Source organism: Pipra filicauda, unplaced genomic scaffold (genome assembly GCF_003945595.2).
Source record: "Pipra filicauda isolate LSUMZ 115617 unplaced genomic scaffold, ASM394559v2 scaffold53_size3534045_pilon, whole genome shotgun sequence".
Lineage (NCBI taxonomy): Eukaryota > Metazoa > Chordata > Aves > Passeriformes > Pipridae > Pipra > Pipra filicauda.
Window position 1 is genome coordinate 2294699 of NW_024104687.1, and position 12153 is coordinate 2306851.

The 12153-nt window shown below is 42.4% G+C and overlaps 1 protein-coding gene across 1 annotated transcript in view; it reads left to right on the forward strand.

Annotated features, from left to right (window-relative positions):
* Positions 1-12153, forward strand: part of TACC2 (transforming acidic coiled-coil containing protein 2) — a 129499-nt gene that overhangs the window by 84372 nt on the left and 32974 nt on the right. Inside the window, exons 8-9 of the mRNA XM_039387184.1 lie at positions 1570-1730; positions 9592-10912. Coding sequence (XP_039243118.1) covers positions 1570-1730; positions 9592-10912 — 1482 coding nt within the window. The remainder of the gene's footprint in view (positions 1-1569; positions 1731-9591; positions 10913-12153) is intronic.

A 12153-nucleotide genomic window follows, 5' to 3' on the forward strand; every position in this document is an offset into this window, starting at 1 on the left:
CCCCCAAGTAAGGCAAGCACCTGGAGTTATCACCTAGCAGAAATCCTTTTGCTTTGCACAGGAGTAGAGGTGATGAGACAGAGTCGGTGTCAGGCCATGACATGTCCCTGGGAGGAGGTGGGAGCTCTCATTGGAATTCTGCTGAGGCAGCTGGGGAGAATCAGGTCTGCTGTGCCCCTCAAGCTGTCAGGGGTGACACTGGGGGTCTTTTCTTCCCCGACTCTCCGAAGGCTTCATGCTGTGATAGATTTAGGCAAATGTAATGGAATGCAAATCCTGTGCTTGTACCCCTCCTGACATCGAGCCGCTTAAAATAATCACAAGTCTCAAGAAACCAGACAGAATCTGGCAGCTCAGAGGTTATCTTTTAACTCAGCAAAATGAGAGGAGTCCTTGATTTTGGATGGCTTGTAGAGGTGCTTTTGGGAGATGAAATGGCTCTTCATTTCATGGCAGATTTTGTCCCCTTGCAGTGATGTGTGGGGTGTGAACAGCCATGAGGAGCAGTTGAGACTACAGGCTCACACAGAATCACTGGGAAGAGGCAAATCAGTCCTGTCCTTCAGGAAATTGCCGTGTTCAATTCACTTCATCATAGACCAGCAGTCCAAAACTGCATCTGCCCAACAGAAATGCTTATTGAACATTATGTTCAGTGCCTATTGACTATGACACCGTTGTTACTGCATTCCTGGCTCCAAAAAAAAATGCCTCAAAAAGAAATGTTTAAACTTTGGGCCCAGTTTGATTTAAGAACAAGTAAGACTTATAGTTTCCAGACTTAGAAGGACAGTTTCCTGTGGCTGTACACCTGTAACAGGTGTGTCCTTGAATGGTTTAGATCTTCACTCAGTGTTTAGGTTACTCATAGTTTTGTACACTTGCTGCCTTTCAAGCTTGTGTTTCATTTGAATGGCTCCATTTTGGGTGCTGCTGTTTCCCTTGCTGTGCTGGCACCAACCCGTTGTGATCCCTGGGTTTTTGTGTCCCTGGGAGCACGTGGTGCTACAAAAAGACCATTGATAATATGAGGACTCCGTGCATTTTACAGGCTGTCTTACCCTGTGTAACAAGGCCCGTTTGAAAAGGGCTACGGTGAAATTCTGTGGGAAACACAGGATGCACAAGGGTTTTCTGCACCTCAGGTGTCTCCATGTGTGCTCTCTCACCCTCGAGAGCATACACAGAAATTTGGTGCTGTTTTTAGATGGGGATTTTTTCAGTTTTGTTGGGTTTTTTTGTTTGTTTGGTTGGTTTTTTTGTTTTTGTTTTGTTTTTTGTTTTTTTTGTTTTGTTTTGTTTTTTTGTTTTTTTGAAGCTGTGAAATTCTTTTGAGAAGATCCTTTACACTTCTGTAACACGAGTGACATAAATACTTGTATAGGGAGTAGACCATAGCCATGATACTCTGCTCTGTAAACCATGCAGCAAAACCTCCTCTGGGAAATGCAGAGGCAGCCTGAGAGCTGGGGTCTGTGCCATCAGCTCAGGAAGCCCAGCATTCCCAAGCCTGACATGCAAACAGGGATCTTCACTGTGCTCACCAGTCTCTCATTTGATTTTCCCCAGGAGCTCTGACTCTGAAGAAGCATTTGAGACCCCGGAGTCCACTACACCTGTCAAGGCACCACCTTCACCTCCACAGCCAGCCCCTGAAGCAGCAGCAGCTGTGGTTGTTGCAGACACAGCAGAGCAAGAAATAAAACCCCAGCTGCCCTTAGAAGACACAGGTAACAAGGATGTAATGAGTGGGACGGGTTACTGAGGGAGGTGAAGCTGCAGGGAGGTGTTCTTCTAAGCACAAGCAAGGAATTGATGCTGTTAAATTGTCTTCTGGAATGTTTATTTAGTGTGTGCTGGGCAATTTCCATGCTGGGAGGTTGCCCCTGGAATAAAGTTTTGGAGAATCTGTCCATAACATTTGACAAATGTTAAAGAAAAGAGGAGTTTTCTAGAAAAATCTTTTTTTTTTTTCCTTTTGAATCAAGCTTCTTTCTGTGGGATCTTTACAGAATCAGATGAGTAGAAAAAGGAGGTATGAGATGCAGATGTAGTACCTGGGTGAGCACTGTTCACTGTGACAATCAAAAAAATGTCATTTTCAAATGTGTTGTTACCTGAAACAGGAGGTGATCAAAAAGCCCATTAGAACAATAGAAATATTGATATTAGAGTTCTGGGATGAACATGGGAGGATGTATGACTGTATGTATAGTATACACTCATAAAATTGGTACATACTGGGAAATTAACCTCTAAAAAGGGAGACTCGTCTTTAAAAACCAAATAATTGCTTTCCCCAAAAAAGTGTTCTTTGTTCTCCAACCTGAGTAATGGAATATGAGTGAGTAGAAAGCATGCTATTAGCCCAAAATAGCTTTGTTTGGGCTGTCAGATGACAGCTCAACAGCCTAAGACTGAATTCCCCATTATGCCATCTTTTTTCCCATCTGAAAGTCAAGTCATCCTGATCACCTGGCTAAATTGCATAAAGGTAATGTTACTCCCAGCAGACTAAAGCTCACTTGTATTGCATTTGGAAAGGTGTCGTGGCATCCCACCCTTAAGAGGAAAGGAGCACCTGAGGTTTGTAAATGCTCCTGGTCGAAAGGAAGAGAGTCTGCAACAGCTCACAGGGTTTTTTATTGGCAGATTACACACTTGGCATGGAAATTGGTGCGTTAGTCCCTGACCTCCCAGGATAAGAATGTGGCAGTGGGTTTAGGATAAAGGGATAGGTTGAAAGAGAAGAAGGAGAGAAGAGTTAAAGAGGGGGAGACAGAGGAAGAAAGTAAGAAAGTGAGAGATCCCCAATCCTGGTTCCAGCGTTGATCCAGCTGATGGGGTGTCCAGGATTGCACCCAGGCTTTGTGGGGGGACCTTTGCCTGGATAAGTTTTCCCTGCCCTGGAGATGAGTTTCTTGCCTTCTATGCAAATTAGTTACCATGCACAGTCTGTTCTTCTGGACTTTTCTGGAAATGAGTCAGAGGACTTCAGTGGTCTCTCATGGTCTTGATGCCCCTCTACAGTTCATACCCACTGCTTGAATTCATTCCTGTGACTTTATTGAATTCATCGTGCTGTGCTGTGTTTATCTCCAGGAGATAACAAGGACGTTTGTCCCAGAAAGCTGCTGCCCTAACTCCCTATGGCTCTTTCTCCAGCCACATCCTGTTCTTTCTCACAGTGTGTTATTACCAACAATCTTTGGTTGTTATTGCCAACAATCCTTGGTGCACATTAGCCCCCTTATCTTCTGGGCTTCTACAGTTGTCTCACGTTGCCAGGCAGTGTTTTAAAGCTTCCCTTTCCACTCTGGAAAGGGAATGTTTAGCAGTGGGCAGAGCAATGTCCAAGGCTGGTGTGTGTATTACAAAGGCTGTCCAGCTCTGACTTAAACCTTCAGGAAAGTGTCAAATAAGTCTTGCAAATGTCTTGAACGACTTAGAACATTTCTGGGAGTTATTAATTAAGGAATGCTCTTTAAGATCATGATTTATGATGGAGTTTTATAAGCAGCTCGAAAGATGTTCAACAAACTGATTCCACAAAATAAAAATTAAATACTGAGGCATCCTGACACTTTTCCCTTTCTGTTGTTACAGTTCCCTCTTCATTGTAGCAAAGGTTAGTCTTTCTCCATCTTCTTTTCTTTTTCTAATCTTTGGTAATGTAACGATTACAAAATAAGTGCTGAGAGAACAAAAGAACGCATATGCTGAGCAGGATTGGAGTGTGTTTTTAATTACTGCAGTAGATTATCTTCAAGCCCTTGATTACACATGTGCTTCCCTGGCACGTGTGATTCTTGACTCCTTACATCCCAGCCCCCCCTTCCTCCTTTCTCTCAGATATTTCTGAAGTAAATGGGAAACTGAATTTATCTATTCATAGCCAGTGTGGACTGCATTGAAGGCCATTGGATGGCAGAGGTGAAACCATTTCATTTGCAAATCAGATTGACCACGAGAGGCAAGTTACCACAAAGTAACAGAGCTGTGTTCGGCGTTCCAAAATTATGCAAAACGCAGTTATACAACAGGGTAATTTATTGGAGGGGGAAAAAAAAGATGCGTAATGCAGAAAACATTCAAATGTAGGAGGGCAACACAAAGCATCCATTTGTGTTGGAAGTCTTTAGAAGGAATGAACAATACTAAGAGTATAGCTTAGGTGTTCAGAAATGAGAAAAGCTGAACATTTTGTACTTTATAAACCACTTGAGTGTCTCGTCGGTTTATTTACCTCATAAGTTACGCTTGTGGCTGCACACAGAGGGAATGAGTCCCTTCTTTGGGTGCTACGGGCAGAGTTGAAGCAGAAGTTCCTTGATGGTACCACACAGCTAAATAAATAGGTTTCAGCAGAGGAGGAGGAAGGAATAGGGGCAGCTGGAGAGCCTGGCACACGCTCAGGGAGAGGCAGCGCTGCCCCGCTGGGTTTCTGCTTCACCAGCCCCACGGCTTTGTCTTGGACGCGAGGTTGGTGACAGAGCGTGTGTTTGGGTGGAAGGGGGAAGCACAGTGAGTGTTTAAAGGATCATTTCATCTATAGCTGACAATAATTACTTATGCAGATGGCTGCAGTTGTGCTGCACGGTATCGTTAGCGCAGCAGCTGGACCCCACTGCTGGAAAGCCAAGAGGAGAGTTTTTAATTAGGCCGACTTCAGTGCTGGTTTAATAAATATGATGAAAGGGAACTATAGCTAAACTCATCCTGGGTTTGTGCCAGCTCCTGGTGGGGTAAAACCTGCTGCATGGCTCCTGTCCATCAGCAGCAGAGCAGGGGAGGGGAGTCAATCTGAGGGCAAGTCTGGAGGGGAAGAGGAGTAACAGAGCATGTATGGAAACTATCCCTGAACCCCAGAAAGTGTCACCAGTGAGCCCTTCCATTCCCCTCTAAATGAATTGTAGGAAATGTGGGTTATACTCTCGAGGTGAATTTGAGAGTTTGGGGTTGCATTTATTATTTTTTTATCATTATTTTGGTAGTATTTTAAATTATTGTTGCTTGTCTCATCAGCTGCTTTCTAATAGCAGTGACCTCTTGTCCCTTGTTTCATCCACCTGAGCGCCAGGAAGTCCTCCAAGCCCTTTCTCTCAAATACCCCTGTTGCTGGCCAGGAATTCCTGCCTAGGCAGGGTTGTTTCTTCTCCTGCCCTCACTGCCTTCCCCAGTTGATTAATGAATTGAGATTATATTCACAGGGCAGATGTGAGAGCTGGAGAGCCCTCTGTGCATTACAGACCAACAATAAGGATATGGGACACCTACATTTGGGTCCTTCTGGTGCCAGGGAAATTGAGGTCAGGCTTTCCAGTAGAGACTTAATGGCCCAGACAAAAACAAGTGAATTTTTGGTGTGGAAAACATTCTTCTTCAGTGTTTTTCCTTTTGAAGCCTGACACAGAAAAATTGAAAAGAAACTTTATATATGAAATTTTCTCTCAGAGTAAATGACAAAAGTGTTTTTACAGAACTTTTTTAAAAGTGCTACTAATTGATTTTCTGACTTCAAAGGCTTCTCAACACAAGCAGGAACTTGAAATAAACTGTGTTTCAAATTTTCTGGTGTTAGGTAATTACAATTCCTGTATGCTTTTGGCAAAGTGTACTTTTCTCCTGAGTTATTTCCCCATAACAGAGTAAGTGGGTGCACACTGTGTGCATTTTCCAGGGGTTTGCCTTTGTTTGCTTTTCTCTAGAAAACAGAACTATTATTTCTTCTGTATTTACTTTTTTAGATCCAGCTAAATTTTGTTTCTAAGCCTTTCGAAATAGTGCTTCGTTTTGTTTGCAGCTCAGCAGTGTTAAGGCCTATTTTCAGCTTATTGGGGTTTTAGAGATACTTCACAGCAAAGAAACCCCTTTCCCTGGATACTTCTGTAGCTCCTTAAGCAACTACTGCTACTGAGTTTCTGCATTTCTTTCCTGAGGCTGTAAAAAGCTGTAAATCCTGATGCCCAACCTGATCTAATCTTCAGATGCCTCCTATCCTTTCATATTCAGTATAAAGCAGTTTAATGAAAGTTTGATATCCTCATCAGTGAACAGTTCAAGGCACATGCATGGGATTTGCTGCTGTTCAGATCATTTGTGGGTCCCTGTTTAAAGAAGGCTGAGTTAGCTGAGGTATGTGTCTGCCTCACTGTTCTTGTGGGACATTAAAGCTTTACAAGCATTTGCAGTGCCATCAAAATTTTGGTATTTTGCAATGTCCAAAATAAGATGTCTGTAGTTGACTAGAAACATTTTTTTTATTCTGGGTTGTTTTGGGTTTTTTTACTAAAAAGGAGAATTTGTTCTATTTACGAGTGCACACAGTCTTAAAATATCTTATTATTAACACACTCAGGCACGGTGAGAGATTTTTGGAGCTGTCGTGTGCAGGGCCAGGAGTTGCACTTTGATGATCTTTGTGGGTCCCTTCCAACTCAGGATAAATATTCTTTGACTTTCTGGCAGCTTTTGGTTGTGCCATAACTGGTGCCAGGTGAAAATGCCAAGCATTAAATATGCCATGTAGCTCTCATGTTTAGGTCTCGTCACCTGGATACAAAACATCTGGGGTTTTGGTGGTTGTTTTTGGTTTTGAGGTTGTTTTTCATGGTTGATCCAGTCAAAATTTTTCTGAAATCAGGGAAATTTCCCTGTGGAAGGAGCAGAATTTGGACCTTCTATTTAAACGAATGAAATGGGAGGGATTTTGGGAGCTTGCCTTCTTTTTTATGGCAATAAACCTGATTGAAAACTTTGTGCTGGCCTCTCTCTAGGGCGAGTCCTGCCTTAATTTCCATAGCTTGTGTGGTTGTTTGTTCCTTTGCAACAAAATTGCATTTTAATGAAATACTGTAGTAACACTGATTAGCTTAGTTTTGTGTTATAAAAGGACAAATGTCACTGCTCTGAAAGGGCTGTTAATGTCAGGAAAGAGCAGTCTTCATGTTTTCTGTGGTAATAAGGCCGTGAGGACTGTTTGTATCTTCTCCTCCAGCAATTTGGGACTGAGCCAGCAGTGCCAGGAGAGTCTGACAGCAGCATTTCACTTCTACCAAAAGCCATGTTTTCTGAGACAGTTTCACGTCTTGTTTCATAAAGAAACAATAAAAATACTGCAGTGGCGAGTCAAGCAACGCTCTGCAGAAATCCATACTTTATAAGCAAAGGATTTGATTAGGAGGAAGTTGTGAAATAAGCAACTAAAGAAGATGAAAGCCCTGCACTATGTGGAGCACACCGAATTTGAATGCCCGGAGTAGCTGGAAAGCCTCGTACGCTCCCTTTGCGTGATGCTTCCCAAACCTCAGCCTCTTATTTACAGTCCAAGTCCTGCAGGGCAGTGGTTTATTTTATTTTATTTTGTTTTAATGCATGTTTGTACTGCTTTGAACAGGGGCCTCATTCCCATTGAGGGCTTTGATGCAGGCTGGAATGAAAACAGTGCATAACTGCCCATGATTTCTTATTCAGATCCCGCTTTTATTTCATGCTGACCTACATTTGTACTCCGCCGACATCCCAGAGCTGTGTCGGTATTTATTGTGATGTATTCCCCTGAAGTGTCTTCCATTCTTCTTTGAGGGTAAAATGGACAGATTAGGCTAATGCTGGAGGTTTATGGCACTCTTTGAGTGCCCTTAACAGGAGTCCCATCAGTGTCAGAAAGTGATGTGTCTGTCAAGTGAGCACCAGCTCTGAAGCCTAATTAATGATGCCTCAGCCAGGCTGAAACTAAGCCCGACCCAGTGGGGACTAAGGAGAAAAATAAACTGTCCTGAAGTACTGCCACATTATTAACGTTCATTTAGCAGAAAAACACATTAAAATACTGTTTTAATTGATGTCTCTTAGTGAACTTCCACGGTCTGACAGAGAAACTGAGTAGCTGTCATTCCTTTGACAGTCTCTGGAAATACATGGTGCCACTTTAAGGAACTGCTTTGGGAAATGTGTCCAATTCCCTTAAATCCTTTCTATCCTTTACACCCATAAATAATAATTCTTGCAGTCTCTGTGCAGACATACAATTTCTTCTGAAATTACCTTCTGAAACAAAGGAAATTTTATTTTTCTGTTCTTAATCCAGTCATAGCTTCTCACTAAAAGTAATAATTGCTTGCTTTTATGAACAGTGTTAATGAATGTGGCTGGGCAAAATGGGAGTTATTTTGCAAAACATGTCAGGATTGGAATGAAAAAGAAGTGTAGAAATGTCTCTGAAATCCTTTAAGGCCGAGCAAAGCATTCATTTTCGTTGGACGGTTTTCCTTTATAATTGAATAATTAAAAAAAAAAAAACAACATGAAGGATGCTGTGTTGCTTCAGTAGGAAACACAAGGAAATTTTGGTGCTCAGTGAGAGCTCTGAGCAGCTGGTTTAGCCCAGCTTGAGCTGTGAGCTGCACAGAGATGCCCCAGGTCTGGGACACAGACACGTGGACAGAGGTGACCATGTCACATTCACATCAGCGCCAGTACAATGACAGCAGGAGCAAACCATATTCAGGATTTGTAAATCATTTGAATAATAAACCTGATGAGCTGCAAGGCAGCAAGGACCATCATCTTAATCCTTTCCTACCTATATATTTTCTATTTTTTTGATATGCACTCTTATCTTTTTCTGCTTCTCCAGTAGAGTTGTATCCTGAGTGAAGAGACTTCTATAAATCATTTTAGGAATCCATTCAATAAGAAGATCTTTAATTACAATGAAAAGCTGTTTGGATGAACACTTCTAGCATATAAATCCCTCTACAAAATTTTCTTTTTGTCAACAAGTGAGAACTACACTTGGAAAAATCTGTTTTAAATAATCTGTAGGGAGCATCTAGTGATCTTTTTAAAAGAAGATTTTTCAGCTGAAAATATTTGTAGAGTTCTCTAATTGACTGGGGGGTTTTTGTCTTTACCATAATTTATTTCACATTAAGTTCTCAGTGATTCATCTCTCATTACAAACTTGTAAGTATGAGGTCAGAGTAGAGTGTCTTGACTGCTTGGGGCAAATAGAAGAGTAGCATTGATGGGTTGTGGAGAGGAAACCAGTTTCCTCTGGGAAAATTGGTAAAAATAGCATATGGGAAACAAAACTTAAGGTCAGCATGTAATTACTGAAGCACCAGTCAATTTACAGCAAATTTACTGCATAAGAGCTCTGACACAATGGTGTGAACTCTATAATAGTAGAAAATGGGATGAATGTGCTTGATGTGCAGTTTTCCAGGTATTTGGAATATATAGCATGTTACAGTAATATCCATCTCTTTAAATGACAGTTTAGAAGAGATGCTTCAGGGGCTATTGTAAAATACATATTTTGTCTTTTCGTGAAACCTGCCTCGAATCCTTTTCTGGGCAGAACAGTTGTATTTTTTCCCTCAATCTAGTTCATTTGTTGAAAATGCCACTTTGGTTTGTACGTCCTCTAATCGCTGCTTAGTCCATTTGTTTGTTTTTAATGACTTTTTCTTTTAGTAATCTAAACAAATGCTGGACATTTACTATATTAGATTACAGTAAAACTTGCTAAGCCCCAGTTCTAAGAGCGTGTTTAAAGTTCACGGAGTTTTCTGCTTGTTCCCGCAGGATTATGTTCAGAAGCTGAACCCGTAACCGATGTGTCACACAGTGAACCAGTCCAAGAAAGCCCTTTCCGTCCCCCTTGCCATTCTTTTTCCACTGTCTTCGACGAGGACAAGCCCATAGCCAGCAGTGGGACTTACAACTTGGACTTTGATAACATTGAGTTGGTTGATTCTCTCCATGCCTTAGGACCGAGCTCTGCAGAACCCAAGAGTCGTGACCCCAAAGCAAATGTTCGAAGAAAATCCACTGATTCAGTCCCAGTTTCCAAATCCACGTTGTCTCGATCTCTCAGCTTGCAAGCCAGTGATTTTGATGGAGCATCTTACCTTGGCAACAGCGAGACATTAGCACCGTCAGCAGATGTGTACGGTACCGGTTCAAGCAGCGCTTCCAGCACCCTTAAGAGAACAAAAAAACCCAGACCAGCTTCCTTAAAAAAGAAGCAGTCAGCCAAAAAACCTCTGGACGCTCCACTGGTGAAGGAAACCCCACAAGAACCTTCTGACCTTGGCCAAGCAGCTTGTGCCCCAGGTGAGGATAAAGGAGTATCTGAAGGCAAGGCTGACTCGGTGAAGCCCGAATGTACTGAACCTTCCAAAATCTCTGCTGAGAGAGAGGAGGCCCTGCCTGTGCCTGAAGGATCTGACTCTTTGGATCCAGACCATTTTGAAGGGATTAGTGCATTTAGCAGCGGAGGCAGCAAAGTGCAGAACTCCCCCCCTGCCAGCAAGAAAACACTACCTCTGACAACGGCACCGGCGGCTGGGGAGGTGACTCCGCCGGACACCGGGGGACAGGAGGACCCTCCGGTCAAAGGCGTTGCAGTGAGGCTGGAGTTTGATTATTCTGAAGAAAAGGGGGTGAGTGAAGACCAGCAGGAGAGCACTCCCCCTCCCAAAAAGGCAGGTAAAAAGCCAGGTGCTAAAATGCCACTACGGAGGCCAAAGACTAAAAAACCCGTGGAAAAGCTTGACAATGCTCCGACCACTCCGACCAAGTCCCCCACTGATCCAAACGAAATCCCCATCACAAAAGGCTCTTACACTTTTGACATTGACAAGTGGGATGATCCCAATTTTAACCCCTTCTCCTCTAGTACAAAAATGCAAGAGTCGCCCAAACTGCCTCAGCAAACGTACAGTTTTGAGCCAGACATGTGTGAGGACTCCATTGACCCTTTCAAGTCTTCTTCTAAGATAGCCAGCTCGCCCTCCAAATCTCCAGCTTCCTTTGAGATACCAGCCAGTGCCAACGAAACGAACGGGACAGAAGGAGACAACCTGAACAAACCTGCGAAAAAGAAGAAGACGCCACTGAAAACGTAAGTTAAAGGGCAGAGATGTCTCTAGAGTAGAGGCAGCACACTCCTACCCCTTAGCACGGTTACACATGGATTATATTTGAATAGCTGAGCGTTGGTAGCCACAGCTGGACCCACGCTGGGGGGGTCTGTACCTGCTCTCCCTCAACCTGTTTTGTCAATAGTTTGATGTTTCCAAGCCAAAAGGGAGAATCCAGGGCTGCCACACCAGATTAGGCAACCGAATTTTTGAAGTCTTCAGGCTCGGCGTAGTTTTGAACCCGATTAAGTTGTGATTTTATCAGTTCTGTACCAAATTTTCTGTGACCTCATCTTGGGAATTCGATGCTGTTTAAAATGATCAAAGTTTCACACCAGTAAAGAGTATTTTATGAGTAATTGTTTTTGAGAGTGGGATGTGGAATAACACAACAGTGACAAATCTCGTATTGCAAAGAGCAGGGAGATGGTTTTATCCAGTGACTTGCAGTATTTAAAAGAAAAGAACCTGAAACAGAAGAATGTATTATTGAAATATATTTTTTTTTTACACAAAAGACTAAAAAATTTTCCTTTTAATGAAAGAGCTTAAAGTGATGTAGAAGGGTTTAAATATCCAAAACTGCTACACATTAGGGAAATATCCAGCTTTTAGACAGAGTTGACAAATCCCAGGATACATTTTCCATCTTGCTCTGTTTAGATATTTGGTTAAAAACCTCAGTGGCTGGTGGCATTGATTCACTTGCCTGTGTACTTGTTGCTTTATCTATTCAGACATGGTTATTCCGAGTTGGTAATCACCAAGTTTATATCCCAATTTGTCTGAAATCGATCTCCTGTGTGTATCTGTAAGAAAGTATCTCAGTCCATGTTCCTTTATGGTTTAAGTGTTTCAGCTAGCTAACAAAAATGGGAGTAAAATTTTAAAAGCCTGCCTATCAGAGGAGCTATGGCATGGTTCAATGTAAAACAGTACAAAACATGACCTCCTGTACAGAGTGGGATGGAGATTATTCAGTTTTTTCTGAGCAGCCTCCTACCTTCTAGGCTTCTAACTCACGTCCCTTGCCAGATTTTAGGAAGCTTGTGTAACTTTTTTTCTCTTTAGAGGCATTTATGAGTTATGGGTGGTTTAGGTCACTGTATAGTTGAGTTGGGTTTTTTGAGGGAGGAGCCTGTTTTTTCTAACATTGCTTCTTTTTGAGGTTTACCTGAAAAATTTAGTGGGAATTTGGGTGGGAATTAAGATCCATGCTAAG